This window comes from Pleurodeles waltl, chromosome 4_1 (genome assembly GCF_031143425.1).
Source record: "Pleurodeles waltl isolate 20211129_DDA chromosome 4_1, aPleWal1.hap1.20221129, whole genome shotgun sequence".
Classification (NCBI taxonomy): domain Eukaryota; kingdom Metazoa; phylum Chordata; class Amphibia; order Caudata; family Salamandridae; genus Pleurodeles; species Pleurodeles waltl.
Window position 1 is genome coordinate 185,762,770 of NC_090442.1, and position 25,220 is coordinate 185,787,989.

A 25,220-nucleotide genomic window follows, 5' to 3' on the forward strand; every position below is an offset into this window, starting at 1 on the left:
TGGAAAGTTAAACATGGTAACAAAGTGTTAGAAAAATATTTAAACCCAGATGATGCATCGATCTTCTTTGGATGCTTGAGATGTACTTCTACAGCTGAAAAAATGAAGGCCTATGACTCCGATTTCAACAACAGCTAGGATGTGTGTTTTTTTGTTTGTTTTAAATCACAATTTAAGTTTTTCTTTTTTTTTTAAATGTTTTAAAATCACTAATGTTGAATAACATTCAGAAATGAGTTCAAGAATAGAAAATAACATGTTTATGAAGAAAAATTATGCAATGAAATAAAAGATGGAGAAAAGACACCAAGGAGAAAAAAAACCTAAGAGAGTTCAATAATCAAACATTGACAGAATAAACAATACAGCAAGAATATAAATAAAAATAAGAAATGTATACATTCAAAACTAAAATCTCCAGTGTGAACCCAAAGACATCAAGAATGTGAAACCTAATCAAAGTCAACATGAATTTAGAAAAGGACCCCATACATGGTTGAAATGAACCAAATCATTATTCAGTTTATAAATAATTTTCTCAAAATTAGCCACCTCAAACATATCTTCAAGCCAAGAATGACGAGTTGGAGTAACAGTGGATCTTCAAAAACGTATAATGTTATTTTTTTCTAAGCTAAGAGTGGTAGAATATCACTTGACGTTAGAGTGGACATGTGTGGCAGTTCTGAAATATGTAGAAGTGACAACCGATCTGAAAGAGAAAAATTAATAAAGGAATGTGTTCTCAAATAACTTTCAATCTGAAGCCAATATATATGAATGTTGGGACATTCCCATAATATACGAACAATATCACTACCCGAGGGCCTGCAAACAAAGAGAATCAGGACCTAGTTTAGCCGAGTATAACAGACGGGGACCAACCTAACGATGCAGTATTTTGAAATAATTGAATTTACGGCGAAAGTCCCTTAGTCCTTTGTTACAACTGTCTAGGATATTATCCCATCCCTCGTCTTCAAAATTCATCCATATTCAAATGTGTGGACCACCTTAATGTTAAATTATGGGAAGTATTGATAGAAAATGAAGAGTCAATAAGAATGACGTAGAGACTGGAGACCGTATCCTTAAAGTGCTTCCAATTATAAATAGAACATGCAATTGGAGAATGAGATGTTTTATCAGGAATTTTCATCATACTTAGAGCAAGGGCTGAGTTAAGTTGAATATATCTAAAGGAGTGATGAGGGCAACACAAATTCCTGTTGTAAACTGAAGACTGACTTAACCGAGTGACTTCACAAATACATTTGGTATATTATGTGTTTTAAATGTAATTTAAAGAAGCCAATTAAGTTCAGATCCCTTGTATAGAATGTCAGCATTATCCCACAGCGGAGCTTCATGATGGAGAAGGTGATGGGTGTTCGTAAGCTTATGTGCTTTCTGCCATGCTAGTTGTTAAGAGTAAATAATATGATTAGCTGAATTTGTAAACTTCGATCTTTTGGTATTATAAATTAAGTCCAAATCAGATCAAAGGATGGACCATTCCATTATAACCCATAACTGTGTATTCCTATGGGTGGGTAACATGCAATTTGAATTACCCACTTGTTGCTCAACCCAGTAAAATTTGAAATTAGGAAGATGCAAGCCCCCTTTCTCTGATGAGGAATGTAATTTGAAACTGCTTAAACAAGGTTTGTCACACCCAAGACAAACCAAGAGATCATGGATGTTAGTGATTTAAAAATAGATCTCAGGATGGAGAGTGGAATCATTCCAAAAACATAATTCAATTTGGGGGTTGTATTCCTTTTTATAACGTGTATCCTACCCCATAAGGATAACTTTAAGAGCGTCCATCTCGAAAATCTCTAACTCTGATCAATTACAGGATTTCAACTATCCATAATCATATCCTTAAAGCCACTATTAAGGAAAACCCCCCAATATTTTTGTTTTGAATGTAGACCTAAATGGAAGACCATCAATACTGGCTACAGTAGTGACAGAGTACTGGTAGGACTTCCCATTTAGTCCAATTCATTTTACAACTGGAAAATGTTGAAAAAGTATTTGAGAAATCAGAGCATTTGCAGATGATTTCGGGTTTGAGAGGGTCAAAAGTATATCATCCGCATAATAAAAGGCATTGATTTCCTGAGTGGTAGTATTGATACCCTTAGTATCAACATTAGAGCGAAATGGTTATGGCTAAAGGTTCCAAAGCTAATAAAAACAATAATGGAGAAAGGGGACAACTTTGTTTAATACCCTGATGAATGTTTAAGTATGATGATGATGATGATGTGAATATACCATATGAGACAGATGTGATGGGGTGGGTAAATGATACATACCACTTGTTAATGTAAGAAAGTCTTTTCCAAAACCAATCCTCTCCATTGTGCGAAATAAATATCCCTATTCTACTCTGTCAAAGACCTTTTCAGCATCTAATGAAAGAAGAACATTCTCCTCTTTGTCATTCCGTAACTGACGCAATAAATGCAAGATAGTGCGAAGATGATTAGTGGAGGAACAACCTGGGACAAACCCAACTTGAGAGGGATGCATCAAGGAGGTGATTTCAGAGCCAAGGTGATGCACCAGTACTTTGGCTAAAATTATGACATCTGAATTAACTAACAATATTGGTCTAGATATAGAACATTCTAAGGGGTCTTTACCTGGTTTAGGAATTACCGTAAATTGTGCTCTTAGGAATTCAGGAGGGAGATGTCCCCGACATACACCTTCCATAGATACAGATACCAATTATGGGCCAGTAGATGTTTTAGTAATTTTATAAAATTCCATCAGAAGTCCGTCCTCCCCTGGTGAATTGCGAGTAGCCAGGGAGTCAATTGCCCTCAATTCCTCATCATTGGGGACCTCTCCCTCTAGTTTTTGCTCCTGTTCTAGGGTCAGTTTTGGAAGATTACGTTTAGAAAAGAAGGTAGTTTCTTCGGAATGATCTGAACAATCAATGGAAGTATATAAAGTTTCGTAAAGTTTCTGAAATCAAGAAAGAATCTGTAAGTAGAGTACCATCAGAGTTTCTAACGGCAAGGATTGCTTTCAAACGTTTCTTGTTGTTGTAACTGGTAAGCTAGTAATCTCCCAGCTTTTTACCCACGTTCGTAATGACGTTGACAAATTTGAAATAAGTATTTTCCTGCATAAGCAGTATAAAAACCATTAAGATCAATTTTTTTAAAGTATTGGACATTGAGTTTGAGAATAGTTTGAGATAAGGCATGAGATTTCCTTTCCCAATGCAAATCTGGTAGCATTTGTCGGTTTTTAGCAAGGGCAGAATCACTCATTATCATCAATCTTAGTACAGCGTTCCCAGTCCCCCAGAGTACATGAGCAGTAGATATTGAGTGCTTGTTCTTCAAAAACTGTTGCGCATATGAACACAAAACTTGTTTCTCTAAGGAGTTTTAAATGACGTATTGTTGAGTCCAGAGAGATTTTGGGGGCCATGAAAGCCCCAACTCAATATTGATATCAACAAGATCATGATCCAATATACTACAGGCCACAATTTCTACATCTGTTACTAATCGTAAAACAGAAGAGGAAGTCAATAAAAAGTCAATTCTTGTACGTATATAATGGGGACAGTAAGTAAAAGAATCCCTCTCAGATGTAATAATCTCCACGGTTCTTGCAAAGAATAATCACCAATAAAATATTTTAACATAAATCTGCCCATGTTATGTTGTGTATCTATCTGGTTTGCCAGATCTATCAATAAACAGGTCAATAGTGAAGTTCAAGTCTTTTCTAATCAACACCTGTGTATTTCCAAATTCTGCTAATAATCTGCTAAATTGGGATGTAAAGTTAAATTTAGAGTCTTTAGGGGTATATAATTATCCCACTATCAGAAAAGTGTTATGAATTTGAAGTTTAACTAGAATAGAACGACACCCTCATTGTCTTCACATGTTGGTAGTATTTCTTAAGGTAGGTGTTTACTAAAAGGAATAGAAACTTCACATTTTCTAGATGGTGTGTGTGTGTGTTATCTGAGGTTTTGGGAAAATACATGCATGAATTACTTGACCTAGCCAATCAAGTTTTAATTTTTCACTTTCTAAAGTGAGAGGAGTCTATTGTAATAAGGCTATGTCTGGTTTTGTATGGCCAATTTAAGTCCGTATTTTCCTCTGTTTAATAAAGTGTGTTAATCCATGTACATTTAGGGAGACAATTTTCAGAGGGGTGGGCTGAATTAGAAAAAAATAGTGGAGTTGTGAACAATAAAGGCAGGGTTTAAATGTATGTATACTAATATGAAGTTAGTATGAATGTAATATGATTTGGAAGCAACAAAAATCTATGTCAAATTGATGCAAAAGTAGGTCAGTTGAAAATTTATACTATAACAGAAGAAGAAATATAAAAATAAGTCCAACAACAAGTGTTCAGACTACGAACAAGCGTAAAATTTAGCAAACTTTAAAAACTTTTAACTGGGTAGAGCATGTAAGGCGGCGTGAGAGGAAGGATCACTAGACTGAAAACCTTGCAAATAGACAATACCAATAATTCAGCATATAAACAAATACAATAAACATATCAGTAAGGAGCATAATGCAATCTAATCAGTCAAATCCTACACATAAAACATTCATAGAATAACGATAATGTGTGTGTCATATATAGTAGACACAAAACATGAGCTACTATACATCAGGATGAGGAAGCAGAAAGTAAGAAAATGAAAGAAAAAGAATATTGGAAAGAAGAAAAAAAGAAGGATGAGAAATAGAAGTAGAGAAACATTTTAATCCATTTGAAAGGAATAACATAAAAATAAAGAGGAAATCAAATGAGAATATAATCAGGACTTCAATGGCGATCTCGATTTGCCTCTTTGTTGCGAACCCTTCCCAGTTCTAATTTTACTACCAGAAGACCATTTTTGAGAGTTTCCCAGCCACCAAGGTTTTCTTCAATCTTGAGTTGTTGCTGACGGTCTACGTTTATGTTCAATTCCTGAGTTGCCGTCTTCTAGACCATTCAGAAAGGATTCCAAATCATGAGGATCAAAATATTCCTTGGTCTACCCTTCATACATTACAATCATAGTCGCAGGTTCCAAAAGACCACATTTGATGTGCCTTTTCTTTAACCTAGGATGTAAAGCCAAGAACGTTTTTCGCTTGAGATTGGTGGGAGTAGAGAAGTCAGCAGTAATGATCATCTATGCACACCATCATAACTGCAAGGACCATGCTTCCTTGCAGCCATTATGATTTAACAAGCCTACTGATGACGAAGGAAGTAAGCCAAAATATGACAAGGTTGACATGAATGAGCAGAGGTTTTTTTTTTTTTAAGTGTACACCGTGTGCACGATGAAATTCAAGTGGTTGGGAAAAAGTAAGCTCTGTCAGATTGTGAATCATAATAATGAGAAAGTATCATCATTCTCCAATTGCTCTGGAAGACCAGTAATTCTAATGTTGTCCCTTCTACTGGACCTTCCAAGTCAATCATCTTTTGCTGGAAGTACCATATGTCATTACCCTGTTCAGATATATTATCATGTCGAGATTCAACCTCAGAGAGGCAGCCTTCTACTAACTGCATATTTGAATGAAACTGAGCAACGTCACTCCAAAGAGATTGTACTTCCTGAGTATGAGCTGAAACGTCATTGTTAACCGAAGATATTACATTTTTAATGGCCACAAGTTCTTCAAGTATGGTATCCATTGCTGTTGCAGGAAAATCTTGAGATGTTGCTGTATTGGAAAGTAAAGCTGTATTAGATGGAGTTGCAGCCAGGGCCTCACTACAGGACAGATGTCGGATACGCTTAAATTTTGACACCGAGAGAAGACTGATCACAAATAAAACACAGAATTATCTCACTTATATTAGTCCCATGTCAGAGTAAGGCGTGTCCGAAAAATGGGGTATATACAATGTATTAAATAGAACTAATGGAGCAATATGTGTCTTCACCAACTCAATGAAATGATTGGAAGAATGATTCACAGGTAAGCCCCTCCTTAACGTTATGGCAATAAACAATTATGTCAGTCTCAGTTCCAGCATAGTAGATAACAGCCAAAATCATGCATGGGCAATATGTACAAGTTATAGGGACTCACGGGGCAACAAGTATTTTCACTGATTTATTTTTGGGGGCGGGGGGAGAAGCAATCTTTAGAAACGCTTTTCTCCACTTGGAACATTATAGCACTATTTCTCCAATTATGTATATTTTAAGATGAGTTTCAGTAAAAGTCATGTGTGAGAGCGGATCATGTGGGCGATAGTTAGGAATGCTTTTCTGAAAGACTTCCAAGGAAAAAGAAAAAAGGGCAACTTCTAAAAGCTAAAAGGAAACAAATTTCCCAAAGGGCTTCATCGATTTCAGGGAGGACCGTAAAATGGGCACACTCCCACATACGTGCATCCTTTACTTGAAGAGTACTGGGAGGCACACTGTGGCCCAATCAAAATAAACCCGCCAGTGCAACAAGGCTCAGAGGAGCCCACTCCGATGAATACGTGCGTATGAGCAGTTGTCCACAGTACCTGAGGGATCGTATCGTGTAGCTCCCAAAGAGACTCCGTAGCCTCTCCACAGCAAGCATGTAGCCGAGAGGAGCGTACACTTTGCTTCCTCTGAGCTGTGAATAAACTAAGTTAAGTTTCCTTAAGAAATCTTGTTGCCGAATAAAAACAGTGTTCCACACGTGCCGGCAATACTGCGATGAGTGTATTTTCGATTAATATGCAACCAGCTGTGGTTTTTTCAGACGAATAACAACTCCGGTCTCGTTTCCTTCCGTGGAAACTCGGGGAAGAGCCAGCATTACTCTTGGCGACACAATGTGACTTAAGGCAGACCTTCCATATTATTTTCTCCTGCCCTGCCTCTCCAAATAAACACGAGGACGGTCATGTTTCATTCTCAGATACTGGTGGGAGCCGCGAGGTAGTAAAGTCAGTTTAGAAGGAAAAACAAAAAAAATAAGCATTTGCAATGCAACGGGTCTCGCGTTTGCTCATGTTAGAGCTGATCGCGTTGTAATCTCCTAACCTGACTTTTCATCTATCGGCAAAAGTGATTTTATGTACATAACCCAAAAAAGTGAAATTAACTGTGTAAAGCGCTCGACTTCTGCCAAGCAAAATCGCGCTGGGAAAATAGAGAAAATGTAGTCCACGATCCGACAGAAAACAGCGAGCCTCGCATGTTTTCTGTACTTGGTCGCTGCGCTAGAGGAGGGCTAACTACATGAAAAGGCATGCCGCGTGCATGCCTTCCACTAATGAAAGCAAGCAGATTTTACTAGGCAAGCCCACGAACCAATGAAACACACTGACGTTACGTCGACAGGGCTCCGAGCCCATTTCTAATAACTAAAGCGTCTTGCTGCGATACGCATGCGCATGCGCATGCAGCGCAGGCTCGACCCTAAAAAGTGAAACAGCAACACAGCACCGGTCTCCACTTGGAGCCTGAACAGAAACAACTAGCAAAAGTGGCAATATTCTAAAATAAATATAGCACACAGCTCACAAAAACACCATGAACTACTACAGACAGGACCAGCTGCAGGAAAACAGCAGTAAGGAAGCCACTAGTTGCTCTGTAAGTAAAGTGAGCAGGAGTTCATTTTATTGTATCCTATAACTTTAGAGCTGCCTGAATACGTTCAATGCAGCAATAAACGGAGGAGCTAGGGCAGTGGGGTAAGTGTCGTGAGGCAGATGCAACAGAACGAGGCAGTCGGACAGCCACAGACCAGGATGTGGAAAAGTAACACAGAGCATGGGAAGAAATGTGAGGAGAGAAGCAGAAACCAGGAGAGGGAAAATAAAATAAAAATATACATTAAAAAAAAAAAAAAAAAAAAAAAAAAAAAAAAAACACACACACCTTAATTCCCATGGAGTGCAAGAACAAAGACATAACAAGCATTTACAATGCAACAGGTCTCGCATTTGCGAGAGTTGGAGCTAATTAGTGTTGTAAATATCTAACTGGACTTTTCTTACCACACAACCTGAAAATAAAAAGTAAATAACAGATGACATAAGCAAGCCGATTTAATGCGCCACAGCCACAATGAGCGTGAGCACGAAGGATACACACAAAAGAAAAAAAAAGTTTGCTTGCATTCAAAGTTATAGGCAAAAGTCCAATTATCCATGTAACAGAGTTGATGGCCAAGGCGGTACAAAAACACCCCAAGGAGAGACAAACGTAAAGCATTTACCAATGATAAAGGATTTTTAAAAGGCTAGCCCATGAACGAGTGATCTTGCTTGCGGCAATGGGCGTGGTTAAAAGCCCAGGTACATACCAACACGTCAGAAAAGCAGCACCCACGCGCTGCTATGCTCAACCTAAATAAGTAGCTCAAATAACATACATGGAAGGATACGTCACCTAATCAAAAGAATGATAATCTATGCTCCAGCAGGGGGAAACAGATGCAGGAACACCAAGGAAAGTCATTTATTAAGAAGTGGGAATGGCAAAAAAACAATGGTAAGCAGTGGGCTGGCCCAAAGCCCAACTGTGTTGGTTCAGTCTACAATATGTTTGACAACAGACCGCTAAAAGATGATTTTCAGTCAATGTATATTCAGATTCAAAACATCTCTTTGCACACAGCAAGGACACAGATTTCCACATTAGCCCATAGTATACTTGGCTACTGTAAAATTTGTCTGGTAACTACGCCCCTATAATATTTCATTCCAATGGAGAAAATCCAAAATCTCATTACAACGGCAGTTTTGCAATTATCCAGCCACACCTCAACCTCACAACACCACTACAAACCAGGCTGTCAATCACCTTCAACAGAGCTCTACACAAGGTGGTAATCCTGAAATTCAAAAGCTTTAAACTCTCTGAAAGTTAGGTCTTACCTCACAACATATGCTATGTCAACGATAACTTATAATTATAACCAAACATCCAGATGCACTTTCAATTGTTCCCATTTACTGGGGACACTAGCCTGGAACCCTCTTCCTGTTGAGAACCGCTCTACTTCTCTTCACATCACACTAGTGTTTAATAATAATTCATATTACAATAACCTCCTTAAATTACCTAACTCAACACTAATCAGCTACTGTAAATGTGTTTATATGCAAGGCAAATGTATGAACTGGCCATAACTCAAAGTACTCAAATTCAACAAGCTGGCAACCGCCTTATTTAAAAGAAATCCCAAAAGATTAAAATATAAAGTAGACTTCAGCCAAAAATGAATATCCTCTAATACAATAAAAATAAACCTGACACATACTTGCCTTCCATGCTCTACCACCACAAACAAGTACTGGCTTAGGCAAGATGTAACTCCTACTACTGGATTTGCCAATAGTTTTTCGCCATGACATACAGCATCCCTGGTGCTGTGCAGCATGATTAAAGAAGGGAAGAGATGGGCTTAGAAAGTGGTGTGGGCACTTTTTTCCTTATTATTTACTGATCCAGGTTGTAAGCAACTCACGCTGCAGGTATGTGGAGAGGTGAAACCAAGGGGATTGGGGGCACTTAGGTGAGAAAGTAGTGTGGGGCAGAAGCTCTGACTACTACAGAAAATAGGGGCTTGCAGGCTATGCTATATATCTATATCCGGGTCCTGAAGAAAGCTGAAGGCTAATAAATGTTTACCAGTGGGATTAATAGGTGTCCCTAAAATTACTGTGCACATTTTGTTTTTAATAGCCCATCAGAATCCAGCATTAAACATCACTCTGGATGATCTATAAGGATTTTTATCTACCTATGCTGGGTCCCAAAATAACCATATGGAGATACGCATTTCCACCACAAGTACTACCTAAAAATATTTGGGAGTCCCTCTGTCCCCAATGTCAGACAAGCGAGGAAAACTGTTAGCATGCCGCCTAGGTTGGTGGGTGACTAATTGTCTTCACATTTTTTTAAATACACAGCAGAGGTATCCATTAAAAATGTCAATATCTCTGGGTTAGTTTTGTGTCCAGATTGCCTATTTTGATTTTGCAGCGTGCGACTGCGATGACTCAATCCTCGGCAGCTCACTCCTCTCGCTCCCCTCCCTTGAGAATAGAGACTTAAAATTCTTAAACACATTGTGCAATAACACTGATCGAAAACACATGTTTTAGCCAAATTTAAAAACAACTGAAAATGAATCACAGGAAATTTCATACCATTTTATATTTGATTTATGGGACGAAAAACGTTTGGTTTTAGATGGTAATTTCATTAGCATTCAAGATTTTTGATCTGCGTAAGCCTCCCTCCAAGGAAATGTAGACACTACATATTTTAACATACATCGGGGGAACCAAAACTGATGGGGTGTATGCTCATCAAACTAACACATATCAGTACCCAAAGGGTCTCCCTACTCAACGAAAATGCATTTAAATCATCGATTCTAAATACAATAACTTTCACAAGAACCTCGAGTAATCTGCTCAAATCAGAGTTTAATATCAAAAGGAGCCAGCAGTAAAAAAATAAAAAAGAAAAAAAATTACGCAAGCTGAGAAGAGATGCGGGTCACTTACTAAAGTCACGAGCAGGTCGATATCTGGACAGCTACATAGTCCCAAGTAACCAGAAATATGGATAACTCAAAGAAGGTGTAAATTGTGGTAATGCAGCTAACTGAATGCCGATTCAGACAGTAGCAGTCAAGTTATGGAAGCACTTATATTATTTCACTTTTGATTAGAAGAGGAGAAACAAGAAGCCACACCTCACAAAAGAATACCATCTTCCACATTTTGAAATGTTAAGGTTGCAAACCAACCTCAAATCAAATGAAGAAATTAAATTCCATCAACTGAAATGCTAAAGCAGATATAATTCCAAGAGCACAAATTAGTTTTCTTCTCAAACTTTACATATATTTTTTTTTTTAAATCATTTTTTAACACAATGGAAAAAAGTTTAAATATGCTTACCCTCTTACAGGATCCAGTGCAATTGCTCTCGGTTGATCCAGCTCTTGCCAAAACAGCACTTTCCTCAAAGTTCCATCAAGATTAGACACTTCAATCCTGTTGGTTTCGGAATCAGTCCAATAGAGTTTTGCTCCTAGCCAGTCACAAGCCAATCCATCCGGCGAAACAAGTCCAGAAATAACCACAGTCTGCACAGCACCAGTCTTGTTGAATTCTATCCGTTTAATGGCTTCTTCACTTACATCGCTCCAGTATATTAAGCCCTGTAAAAACACAAAGTCCACAGCAGCAGCATCCTCCAAACCGCTGACCACCACAGTGGCATTCCCTTTGCCACCAGAGGCATCCACCAATTGAAGATCACGCCGATTAGCATACAACAGCAATGGTGTCGCTGTCAAAGGAAAAGTGAGAAAAACATGTTAGTTGATGTCTCATTCAAACCAACTGGTAAAAAAATGCTGAAATAATTCCCATTCAAGCATCTGAACGTTAGACAAATCGACGTAGTTCATAGTTAAGGTCGGTGCCTCATTCCATCTATAGCGCTCTTCAAAACTGCAGTAAGAGATAAGCGGCACAAAAACTATTTCAAAATACCCACAAAGGTGCCAGTCATCCATGCAGTCACAACAATTCAAGCCCACCACGCTGTTCATTCCTGTATCCCAGTTCTTCTAGGAGGCAACAGGGTTACAGGCCCAATTCAGACCTGCAAAGGTAAAATCAAGGTTCAAATGAACAGGTTTGAGCATCCGATGACAAAACAAAATGGGCCTTAAACGACTAAACTACGTTAAGAACAGAGAGCTCTACTCTGCACAAAGGTTGTATAAAGATCACTCAAAACTGTGATGACTAAGTATAACTAACACCAGCTACATCCAAAGAACGAAGGGTATAGATTTCTAAACCGGCTACACAAACACAGCCAAACGGAATTAGCACAGGTCAGTTTGCCTGTGACTAATGGAGTGCAAAGGATTCGTTATTTTTGTACTCACACTAAATCTGTAGCCACAGGTCTGTGCCATCCACCACTAGTTTATCTTTCAAATAAAATGACATATAAACCAATCATGCCAGTAGCTAGGAAATGCGTTAGTTAGCGTGACTGGCATCAAACACTACAGTTCACCGTTTTGAGGTACATTTTACCAATTTTATTAAAAGTAAAGAGCGTCTTCCTGTCACAGCATTTCTTCAAAACATTAAGTATGGTAAAATGCAGATTAAATACACACAATTTCGGATCTACCATTCCAAAGGTCATACATTTTGGGTAGGTTTTTTGTGGGGAGGTTCACCCCTCTGCTGTGTCAGTGATCTCCTGTGTGTTTGTGTGGTGATATTCAATAACATTCTGGTTAAAGTGGCTCCACAAAACATGAAAGCACTGCAGTAGACCATGTTAGAGACACCTGGAGGACAGCACGCCTGGGCTTATTTGGCTGGGCGGAGTCCCCATCAAACAGTTAGTTATGCAGACTCTTAATTTATTCATTCCCCCTTAATTATTTCTTGAAAACATCACAAACAGCAAAGAACTACCAAAAGACAAGCAAAATGTGATTTATTTAAATCAATTTGTGGTTTGCAGCCCCAAAAATCATATAGACCTTTATGAAAGGAGTCTTCTACCTCAAATAAAAGCTACAATATCAATTATTTGAGCTTCCTGTAATGCCTAATGGTGCAACAGTCATCGAACTTGGAAAAAATTATCACCCCCCCTTCCAAAAAAGCATATTGCAATGTTCCTGCAGGGCTGACCGTCAGGAACAGAGCTACAATATTGGTGTCGGCTCCCTTACCATAGCACACCAGCAAAGGAGACAGTGCACATTCCAATGGTGCTGACAGAGGTACCCCTGCAATGCCCATGCCATAGGCTGTACCATCTACTCCAACTCAGGAAGGAGGCACCCCTGTGGACCCCTGCACTGGCTTTCCGCAAGACTTTCCATGGCAGGATGACCACCATGGAAAGGCGGGCGGAAAGTTGAGTTGTACTTAGCAAGGTGGTGAGGAGTTCAGCGCCGCCGTGGCGGAGTACAGCTCATACTGCCGTCAGCCCGTCGGGTACGATGTTCCTGGTGGTGAAAGCAGTCGCCTAACAGGTCCGTCCGCCATGTTTGTAATGCGGTGGTCAGACCGTCTGGAGTGTGGTGGTCCGACCGTCACAGCAAGTGTGGAAGTCCTCGGCCCGCCACTCTAATTAGGCCCTTAGTGTGAAATGATTCAGAAGTAAAACATTTTACCTTTTTTTGTAAACGTTCAATTTTAAAATAGTTTCATACATGTAATTGCTATTTTTAAAATCGGAGGCTGCGATGGGAGGATACTGATGTTCGGAAACAAGCACTGGCAGAGCCAATAGCTTTTGCCTATTGGCGTTACCAATGTTTTTAAAGCTGTTGTACTGCAGCACGGGCTGCTGTGCAAAATAGCTTTAAGTAAATCAAAAGAAAGTTTTTTTTTTTTTTTTTGTTTTTTTTTTAATTCTGGTCACGTGGCGGTAGAGGATAGATAGCAGCTTAAAAAATTCTTGGCTCCTTTTGGGCTCAAAGGTTCATGAGGACCTAGAGCTTTAATCAAAGCCGGGCCTCTGTCTCAAGCCTTTAGTGGCTCGCCGTCTCTACTACTTACACACATTTTAAAAAAACGTGCAGTTGTGTGCTGGGAAGCTTTGTAACTTGGCACACTACCTGAAACCCAAGTCATACTAACAGCCATAGTGTGTTTGATTACATGGCATTACTTGGCAAAGTTCATGCCTCCTTCCTGGGTTGGAGTAGATGGTACAGCTCCAGATTGGATTTAGGACCAGCGGTGTGTAGTGATTGCATTCCCTCAGAAGCCTGAGTTTTGTCAGTGCGAAGGACTGATGGACAGATGGTGTAGCAGCAAGCGGACAGGTAGGATAAGGCAGCAACTTTAGAGCCCCATCTTGTAGCAGCCCCATCTTGTAGTGGCAATGAATAAGAGCCAAAGGAGCGCTGAATTACCCTTCTCCTAGGGGGAAAAAGGCATTCTGCTGGCGGCAATCAGACACTCAAAAGTTCCGGTGCATCCCCGAGAGGAGCGTATACGTTCATGATGTTTTGTAAGCAGAGCAGGGGGTGACTGATACGGCAATTTAACACTCAGGTTGCATTATACAAGGTGTCTGGCCATCCAACATGCCATCATTATGAGTTTTTGCGTGGCACGCTTTTTGCTGGGGTCTTAGAAGCCTATTTTTAATACATGACACAAGTTTACAATCACTTTGTAAACCTAAACAAAAATCGATTACAATCACTCTGCAAAACAAAACAATAAATGCAGGAGGTTAAAAGGGAGGGAGGAAATGGTGACAAGAGAGGATGGGCTAGTAGCAAAAAAAGATCAAAATAAAAAATAAAAAAAATAAAAAGTAGCCTTGTTGAGTGTTTTACTGTAAACTTTATATTGCACCAGACTAGAGCAACAGTTCGTTTTACCATCCCATCCCAAGAGGTAACTGGAAGAAAATCACAGATTGAGGCTGTGGATACCGCCACACACAGAGTTCCATCTATAACAAAGTTCAATGAAGAAGCACTCTTGACCCTTGCTAGGCTTAGTTGGGGAAGTCTCAATTAACACAAAGGTTGAAAAGCGGACAGGTTGGTAGAAAACAGACAGCGGGAAGAGAGGGAATAAATAAGAGACAGATGACCTCAGCAGTCATACGTGACATACACAAAGCATTAACCCCGTCGCTGCCAGGCCTTTTACCCCTCAGGTGCCAAGCCTTTTTTTGGCTATTTGGGGCAGGGTGCGCTTTGGCGCTCATAACTTTTTGTCCACATAAGCTACAGACGCCAAATTTGCGTCCTTTTTTTCCAACATCATAGATATTCTAGAGGTACCCAGGCTTTGTGGGTTCCCCTGAAGGAGATCAAAAAATTAGCCAAAAAAAAAGGAAAAAAGGGCTCCAGAAGAAGGCTTGTGTTTTTTCCCCTGAAATTGGCATCACAGGGTTTGCAGTGCTAAAATCACCAGCTTCCCAGCTTTCAGAACCAGGCAGACTTGAATCAGAAAACCCAATTTTCAACACAATGTTGGCATTTTACTGGGACAGCCTCCTTCCAGTCAGTGACAGAAATGGTTTTGAAACCAATGCTGGATCCCAGAAACCTAAACATTTCTGAAAAGTAGACAAAAGTCTGAATCCAGCAATGGGTAATTTGTGTAGATCCTACAAGGGTTTCCTACAAAAAATAACAAATAAAAAAATATTGAAATTGAGGTGAAAAAACAGCCATTTTCTCTATGTTTTACTCTGTAACTTTTTCCTGCAATGTCAGATTTTTGAAAGCAATATACCATTACGTTTGCTGGACTCTTCTGTTTGCGGGGATATATAGGGCTTGTAGGTTCATCAAGAACCCTAGGTACCCAGAGCCAATAAATGAGCTGCACCTTGCAGTGGGTTTTCATTCTATATAGGGTATACAGCAATTCATTTGCTGAAATATAAAGAGTCAAAATAGGTATCAAGAAAACCTTTGTATTTCCAAAATGGGCACAAGATAAGATGTTGAGGAGCAGTGGTTATTTGCACATCTCTGAATTCTGGGGTGCCCATACCAGCATGTGAATTACAGGGCATTTCTCAAATAGACATCTTTTTTTACACTGTCTTATATTTGGAAGCAAAAAATGTAGCGAAGCAATAACACTTGTTTTGCTATTTTATGTTCCCCCAAGTCTCCCGATAAAAATGGTACCTCACTTGTATGGGTAGGCCTAGTGCCCGTGACTGGGAATGCCCCAAAACACGAAGTGGACACATGACATTTTCTGAAAGAACACAGAGGTTTTTTTGCAAAGCGCCTACCTGTGGATTTTGGCCTCTAGTTCAACCGCCACCTAGGGAAACCTACCAAACCTGTGCATTTTTTTAAACTAGAGACCTAGGGGAATCGTAGATGGGGTGACTTGTGGGGCCTCACCAGGTTCCGTTACCCAGAATCCTTTGCAATCCTCAAAATTTGGTCACAAAATACTTTTTCCTCACATTTCAGTGACAGAAAGTTCTGGAATCTGAGAGGAGCCACAAATTTCCTTCCACCCAGTGTTCACCCAAGTCTCCCGATAAAAATGGTACCTCACTTGTGTGGGTGGGCCAAGTGTTTGTGACAGGGAAGAGCCAAAAACACGTCGAAATTGAGGGGGAACCAAAGTGGGTCCAAAAGGGCAGTTTATAAAAAAAAAAAAAACATTTTTAGGCTGACAAGTGCAGCAGAAATTTTATCGGTGTAGATGAGACAATGCTGGGTGGTAGGAATTTTGTGGATTCCTGCAGATTCCGGAAGGTTTCATCACCAAAATGTGGGGAAAATGTGTGCTTTCCAGCAAAGTTGCAGGTTTGCAGGGCATTGTGGGTAAGGAAATGGTGTGGGGTCCAACCTGGAATCAACTATAGGTTTAGTTTTTAGATGTGTCTAGGTCTTGTGGATTTTTCTACATGGCAGCTTCCAAAAGTAAGAAAAAGTGCAGTCCTCACCATTCCAAGTGGAATTTTGAGAGTTACCAAGCTCTCATGGCCCAAATGTAAAACAAAAACCAAAAATAATCAAATGTCCTCTTGCTTGCCAATGGATAAGATGTTTTAGTGTGCAGGGGAGAGCTGAATGACCGTTGGCCCCTTCAGTTCAGGTGGGGGCATAACCAGGCCCATACTGGTATTTTCTTTTATTGTTTGGCCTAGAAATAATTTGTACCCCCAATGAGCGGCCCTTGCCCAAGGGGCCGCTCCCCTTATTTCATATAACAAACAAAAAAATAAATTCCCTTTCCTCTCCTTTCGTGCCTCTCTGCCCCACTCCACGTGATCGGAGGAGAAATGCTTTTGCAATTCTCCTTTGATCGGGCGCTAGAAGCTGAGCTTCCAGCGCTTGGGGGGAGGGGGCTGATGAGGTCAGCGCGCGGAAGCATGCTGACGTCATCAGACGTCACGGTGGGAAGGGTGCTGGGGGGGTGGAAGGGGGGGGGGTGCTCCCCCCGGGGCCCCATATCCAGATGAGACCACCTCGTCCGGGGCACCCAAGGGGTTAAAAATCAATGGGATTCAGGCATGTTTATGACTCAATGCTGGTAACTTAATATTGCAGACAGCCTAAAGAGATAAATACAAAAGATCTGATTCTGTTTATCCATCCAGATGATCATTTTTTTTTTTTTTATCTGAGTACACCACCATAAACTCTACCCATCATGAAAAGTCTCAATTCTATTGAAACAGCACACCGGTTGCCAGCCATAATGTGAGAAACCTACAAAAGGACTTTCAGCAGTACTAAATAGAGGGGCGGTGGCTCTGCTCAGGTTAGTAGCCAAGAGTTCATGTTTTGAACAGGCAGAGGTTGTGTGCTTCCACAGAAGAGGGGCTTGGCCCTCCACACAACTATGATTTATTTTATTAATCCATCTACCCGCGGTAGCTCCAGTATTGTTGCCACAGCTTGAACTTTCAGGGGCGCACACACACGGCATGGTAATGCTATTATAGTGTCTCCGATAGCTTAGTGTTTAGGTCGAGCATAGTAGCGAGCAAGCGCTGCTTTTCTGGCGTGTTAGTGATGGACGTGGTTAAACGCCCCGATAAATACTATCACTCGTTCATGGGCTTGCCTTTCAAAAATCCTTTCTTTTAGTTGGCAACCGCTTTACAATTGTCCCTTCTTAGGGGGGTTTTGTTACCGATTTGGGGACCAACCCTGTTACATGAATAATTACATTTGCCAGTAACTTTGACTGCAAGCAAACTTCGTTTTCCTTTTGTGTATCTCCTTTACGCTCAAACCGGCACTTTGAATTGGCTTGCTTATGTCAACTGTTATACTTTTTATTTGCAGTTTGTGTGGCAAGAAGAGTTCAGTTAGTAATTTACTATAGGCGTGCAATTCAAGGAATGCTATTCCACCTCCAGGGGCAGAATAGGACTGAAAATAGACCCAGGCACCAAAATAAAAATTTACGTGGCCCATTAGTGAATTAGATAGCTTAAAAAAAAAAAAAGTGGTCCTTTGTTTGCAAATTAGCTGCAGCTGTCCAGAACAGGTGGTACAGTGCCAGACGGGCTACAGGGCTCCCACTTCGGGTTACCTGCGTGGCGGTGAGACCGGATGAGCCACGAAGCAGAAGATAAAGCCTGCATTGGCTGGACCGACTTTCATCGACGAGACAGGGCCTCAGCAAATTACTCAAATACGTCTCTAGGCCCCGAGACCAGAGAGGAGCAAGCAGCTGCCTGCTTCAGAGGGGGCCAACCAGCCTGGAGATGACAAACCCAGGGGAATACATCAGGGCTTCCTGTGGCCTGCAGACAGTTTACATACTGAAGCTGCGCCTGACATGGAAATGGTGAGGAGTTGTGGACAAGAGAGCTGCTAATTGAGGCCCAACTGAGCTTGGCTGAGAGGGGGGGGGGGTGGAAGGTCAACTTGATGTCCTCTGAACATCTGGAGGTACACCCCAGTAGATGCTCCCCTTGCGATACCCAATGGACTATTAAACTGCATATCACCCCTACAGCCAGCAGGGGGCCCAGGTCGGCGTGACAGCGGCTCTTAATGGGCAAATGACATGGCTGTAACCTACTAAGACAGTACAGACTGCACAACATACAACCATCACACATGCACCTGGATTCGGCCTAGACCACTCAGTAACTTGGTTGGTGAAATGTGAAATACTGGCTAACATTTTTAACTGACACTACAACTAGGTGATGAAATCAGGGTGGCCACAGTGGGGGGGGGACCTCCCTCTTAGGGACAGGTACTACCACATGTAACAATTAGATCATGGACCGCACCAAGGTAAACCCCCCTCAGTGATATGACAGGACGAGAACCATCCCCAACAGTCAGGCGGAGACCTCTCCCCGCCAATATATGCAGACTGTATTCCCCCCTTCGATCAGTCATACACCGTGGATAAGCTAGGCTTCATTCTGAGGGAGATAAGAGACTCAAGGACAGCCATAGAACACTGCTTAGACTCCCTAGTAGGGGACCTAGGACTATTACGAGATGATCATCGCAAACTGCAATACAGAGTCCACACTGCAGAGGGGACCATTTTGGAAAAAGCCCACAACAGTTCAACAACCGCTGGTATTAAAGAACTTCAGAAGAGAGTTGACTTGCTCCATGACAGGGCTGAAGACGCAGAGGGCAGAGCACGCCACAACAATGTGAGAATATCGGAGGGGGCAGAGGGGTCCAACGATATTCATAGAGGACTAGCTCAAACATGTCGCGGCGTCCCCAGGGCCTATCTCAGATGTTTGGAGTCGAGCGAGAACACAGGGTGCCAACCCGATGCCCCCCTCTCTTGGGGCGCCACTCCAGCCCAAGGTAGCTAGAATTCCAAACTTCAGAGACCGTTACTATATTCTTCAAATGGCCAGGCAAATGTCTCGCCTCACTGAAACTTCTGTGTTATCCACAATCTTCCCTGATTATACCCTTGGAGTACAGAGATGCTGTGGGTCATACCAATCGGTGAAGAAGCAGCTTCATACAGAGGGGCTCCCATATGCTTTATTATTTCCGGCTCAACTGAAGCTCATATACTAGGAACGCTCACTATTCTTCTATACCTCTGAGGCTGCTTGGGATTGGCATGAATTATACCAGAAGGGTGGACCCTGAGGTGGTATGATCACTAGCATAATGTACAGTCATGGGGCAACCAGCATGGGGACACCACACTAAGGGCTCCTGGTGGGATTGGTGAAATCACAAGGTGCGAGTCAGTCCCAAGCCAGGCACGGCCAACGCATGAGTTACAGATGTGTTTGCTGCCCCCCACACCCTTTAGCAACAGCTCATTGTTTTATATGTTGGTTGTTTTTATTTAGTCAAACAGAACTTTCTTGTTGGACCGAGAATTGGGACATTTTTCATTCACACACCAAGCATACGTGTGCTTATAAAAACCAAGACAACATATGCTATGTCCCACTGGCAGGGAACATTATAACAACCATAACATGTCCACCGTTATACAACATTACACTTTACTGACATGGAACGTTCAAAGTTTGGGCTTCCATCACAAATGAGACAGTCCTAGAGCAGCTACACCACAGGAAGGGCTCTATAATATACTTGCGGAAAAACACACTTATCAGCTTCTGAAACTATTAATTCAGTTACGAAATTGAGGGGGCATCTCTTCACTACTACATTCCCGGGATTAGCCCGAGAGGCAGCCATCTGGATCATGGAGCATATCCCTCTCCAATCACATACCACAACAATTGACAAAGAGGAGGTATGTTTTAGTACAGGACCTGTTAGATTGAATAGCGGTAGTTCTGGGGCGTGTATATGCCCCAAATACTGAACTAGATGCCTTCTTGCAACGATTACCTGGGGTCCTGGCTGACTGGGCACACATCCCCTGGTTCTTAGGCAAGGACTTTAACGCAGTACTGGATGGCTCAATGGACCAGCCCAACCCCCCATTACCCAATGCTAAGTCGGCCAGACAGGCCCTGGTACTCACACATTGGGTGTCATACTGGTCCCTGGCGGATATTTGGAGGGTCCACAATGTAGGTTGACGGGAATACTATTTTTTTTCCCTTCCCTCCCCCTCATGGCCTTCATGCCTGACTAGATCATATACTATGCCCAATCATTTGACAATTCTTCTTAGATGCAACTTACCTAGGGAAAACATTCCCAGATCACAACTCATTGGAGATGATCCTGGAATGGGGCCGGGCCCCAGCACCGACCCCAACATGCCAATTGCAGCCGTCCCTCCTAGAGGATAAGACATTTCGTGAAAAGCTGGGACACACTATTGACACTTACTTCACCACTAACGAGGTCACAACTTTGACGCCTCTGATTGAGTGGGACGCATTTAAAGTGGTAATAACAGGGGTGTCCCTAACAAAGACGTCCGGGTCCAACACACTGTGTTAGCACACCTACTCCAAATTGGAAACCACATGGGAACCCTGTAACAGGAAGTGGTCAAATCACCCACGCGCTCACTAGAACTGCAAGAAGTCAAAATACAACAAACAAACACTTGAACAGCTTAGAGCACTTAACCACATCTCTTAAGCTAACAAGCTCCATTCTGAAGCGGATACGGCCGCCACTCTAATGGCCCGCATGATACAGCCCCCTAAACCCCCCCCCCCCCATACTACACGTGGTGTCGCCATCGGGAACTCGTCGTGTACAACTTCTCCTCAGGCATATTACACAAAGTTATATCACAAGGGCCCTGCTCCCTACCTGATGCAAGGGAACAGTATTTTGACAACTTACAGCTCCCAAAGGTATTAGGAGAAGCGGGCACAACCCTTGCAGTCCCTATAACACCTGAGGAAATAAGAGGCTATTAAAAACATTGCACATAATAAGGTGCCAGGAGTAGATGGGCTGCCTAAAGAATTCTATTCTACATTTGCCACTTATTTGGTCCCACGATTAGAAAAACTACACTGAGCAAAATATGGAAGCAGGTCGGCATCTAACCAAGCCCTTGTCACATCACTCTTGAAACTGGCCAGGGACCCAGTGGACATATCCTCACATAGACCGCTGTCTTTCTTGACCACAGATTATAAAATTCTAGTAAGGTGCTGTCCAGAGGCTGCTTCCCCTGCTCTCAGGACAAATATATATTGACCAACGTGGTTTCATACCCCGTAGAAGTACCTCATTGAATATTAGATGCTTTTATCAAATTATGGAGACAGCAGGCTCCCTTTTTTCCGTGGCATGCTGTATCTCGTTAGACCTGCAACAAGATTTTGATTGCCTAGAATGGGATCATCTTTTCTTAGTCCTACACAGATTTAATTTTCCATCCACCTTTATAAACTAGGTCAGGATACTCTATGCACACCCTACGGGCCAGAACAGGGAAACATTGTCTGAATATTCACGTTATTATATATATAGCGCAGAATGCACATCAATCTTTTCATATGCTCAAAGGTGGAAGTTCAACATTTAATCAAACGCGCAAAGACAAAAAAAAAAAATCTGAATATTCAATATCTCGAGGCACAAGACAAGGCTGCCCTCTGTCCCAGTTACTATTCGTGCTGGCGATGGAACCGCTTGTACAGAAACTGTGCCAAGAGGGGACAGGGTGGAATATCCCAGATGGGCAACAGGCACACTGTCTCTTTATATGCTGACAGCATGCTCGTATACACCCGAGATATAACCAAGGATCTGAATTTTCAATCTATTTGGAGTTTTATCTGACCTCCGGGTTAATCATGCCAAATCTAAAGTGTTCTCTTTTCGTGATACTATACCCTCTGCCATGATCTCACTGGGCACAAATCAAATTCCAGTGGCACAACAAACCTTTTCCATTTGGGCATTCAGGTATACAGAACCCACACAGACCTCCTCTACGGGTATCTCTTAGAAGCAAGAGCAGCTCAACGATCCCAAGTCAAGTTTTTGGTCACTCTCCACATCAGTAGCTGGCCATCTAACTTTTGGGAGCATGACCATTTTAGCCAAACTATTATACTACTTTGTTAATCTCCCAATCATTATTCCATCTACCATTGTTCGTACACTCAATTCACTCCTAACTGATCTTATTTGGGCGTTGGGACAGCGTTGCATCAGTCTTTCCAAATTACAGCTGCCAGTCGACAAAGGAGGAATGGGCACACCAGACTTCAGGTCATACTGCTTGGTAGCACAATTGCAGTGGTTTTCTCACTCGTTGGCAGGCATTAATTTACAAGAAATAAGTTACACACCTTCCCAACTACATAATGGCCACCTCCACTCACTATTATTACCTGGGGAAACCAGTTCCCTCCAAAAGCTGCCACTACTATAACACAATGCCATTACATACTGGCACACGGCACCCAGCCTTAAACGAACTACAGTTCCATATGCACAACGCATATCTGGCGATGGGAGGAAAAGGGGTATCAACAGTTTTTGGGGTGGGCTCATTACTTCCACATCACAAATGTATTCAGGTATATGCTATCCCCGGGACCCATTTCCTCACAACACCGAACTCATCCACTTTATAAGGACACACTGGACATATACTGAGGTCGAGCCACAAAACACACAGGTTAGTTCAAGCAAACCACAAAATGAAAAGGGTTAGTAACTTAGTCTGATGGGTCTATAGAGGCGTCCACCCTCACCATCAAATATTACTGTCACTGTTACGAGATAAATGGGAAACAGGAACAGCCCGAACACTACATGAGGAGTGGCGATTCCAACTGGAATATGTCACCCATATACCCCGCAAAACAACATTCAAATGTATTCAGTGCATGATTTTTCACAGGGCTTACCTGACCCCTTTGAAAGTTTATGCGCTCTTCCCCTCAGCACCATCCACTTGTCCTCGCTGCCGCAACAAGGAACCAAATCTGTTACATATGATTTGGGCATGCCGATACCAAACGCCCTTTTAAGCGTAAGTCGTTGACTTAATTAGGTCATTAAATGAGCGTGCACATTGGGACATAATGGAACATTGCATACTGGGACTCTATCCCCTTCAGAAAAACACCTGCACTGAAGCACGTTTCACAGACCTAACCCTGCAAATGGCCAAGCGGCAAATAAGGTGCGGGAAATCTGCAGTACCCTGTGTGCCCTGTCCACTACACACTGCAAGCACTATAGATAATTCACCCCTCTGCCAAGCCTTCCAGCTCTAAGGCAGGGTGCACTATACTGTATGTGTGGGCATAGATGCATGGGCAATATGTCCCTACTGTGTCCTTGCCTAAACCGGGACACAGTAAGGGAACAGAGCAGCCATTTTAATCACATGTGCTGGACACTGGTCAGTACAAGTTTCGCAGCTACATGATGGCTACTCTGAACCTTGGATTGTTTGGTATTGAAACAACTTAATGATAACTGGTACCAGTATTGGATTTACTACAGAAATATACCTAGGGGCCACCTTAGAGCTGGCCCCACAAAAGCTAACTATCCTGGCATGGTTGCTGGCCGGTCACAACCAGCCTGTCACCACCAGACAAGATTCAGAGTCCCTGGGGTGAGAGATCTTGCTCTCTGGGACCCAGAAGAAAGCCCTTCCTGGGTGGAGGTGCTAACATCCCCTCCCTCAGGAATGCACACTGCCCTGCTAGCGAGTTTCATAGGGCTTATCACCCTTGAAACTACCACACCAGGTCTGACGCTAGCAGCAGATGGACGTCCCTGTTGCAAACCTCAACTTTTGGCAGGAGCAACAGCAGGAAACCAGACAACGGACAGGAGGAGTGGTCAGTCCTAGCTTCCACCACCCACAAGGTGTTGTATACGAGGTGACCTCTAAATTTAATTTTCCTCCATTTTGCATGGAAGGAAAATAGCCAATCAGGTGTAGGGGAGTGACCTCTGCCCACAGGAATATGAGCCATTGGTCACTACTATGTACCCCCTAAAACGGCCACCAAAAACATTGTTTAATGGGAATCCCTAGACCAAGAAATCAGATTTCAAGGGAAAAAGAAGACCAGCAACAAAGAAGACCCAAGGCCCGAGGACTTAAGCCCTGCTGCACCAAAAAATGCCACCAAACCCTGCCTGCTGCACCCAAGGCTCGACAATCGTCGCTGAGGGGTTGCTTGCAATCCCCCAGAGGACATCCACTCTTTACAAACTGCCAAAGATCTCCCTCCAGAGTGAAGGCATCACATCACAACATCAAGGAACCAAAGACCCAGTGTAGGCCACTTCACTGACCAGCTGCTGACCAAGTAACCAGACAACGCATCCGGACCAGACTTTGCCCGTTGGATCGTGAGGACAAATCCTGCCAGTGTGCCAAGTTTGGTGGCACTGCATCCTTCAGTGGCCAGACCGTGCATTAGCCCTGGGTATTGGTCACCTCACATCAGAGGCCCAAAAGGACAGTCCATTGTGGACTGGTAAAGGACCAGAAGGAAGCCCCAGTCTAGTGCACCTGCTGACCTACAGGCAACCTTCAAAGTGACCTACACCTTCTGCTTCCAAGGGCACCTTTCCACTCAGCTCCTGGCTCAGCGATTTGCTCTGTAACCGGCCGTCCTGTGCCTTGCACTGAAGATCCACCTGTGCCTTAAGGGTCCCCCACCATATGCGATCTTGACACTCCTAGAGGACCCACCGGACTTAACTTTAAGTCCACCAGTGCAGTGCTTTTCCAAGTGGTCTCCTGCAGTGACCTGGCACCAGCTCCAACTTTTTGCAGCTGCTCTCGCTGAAACCGGGAGCTGGGCA

General features: G+C 42.4%; 1 protein-coding gene across 1 annotated transcript in view; it reads right to left on the reverse strand.

The window, feature by feature from the left end:
* LRP6 (LDL receptor related protein 6) overlaps nucleotides 1-25,220 on the reverse strand; it is a 591,871-nt gene that overhangs the window by 554,039 nt on the left and 12,612 nt on the right. Inside the window, exon 2 of the mRNA XM_069228018.1 lies at nucleotides 10,933-11,326. Within this exon, the coding sequence (XP_069084119.1) occupies nucleotides 10,933-11,326 (394 nt within the window). The remainder of the gene's footprint in view (nucleotides 1-10,932; nucleotides 11,327-25,220) is intronic.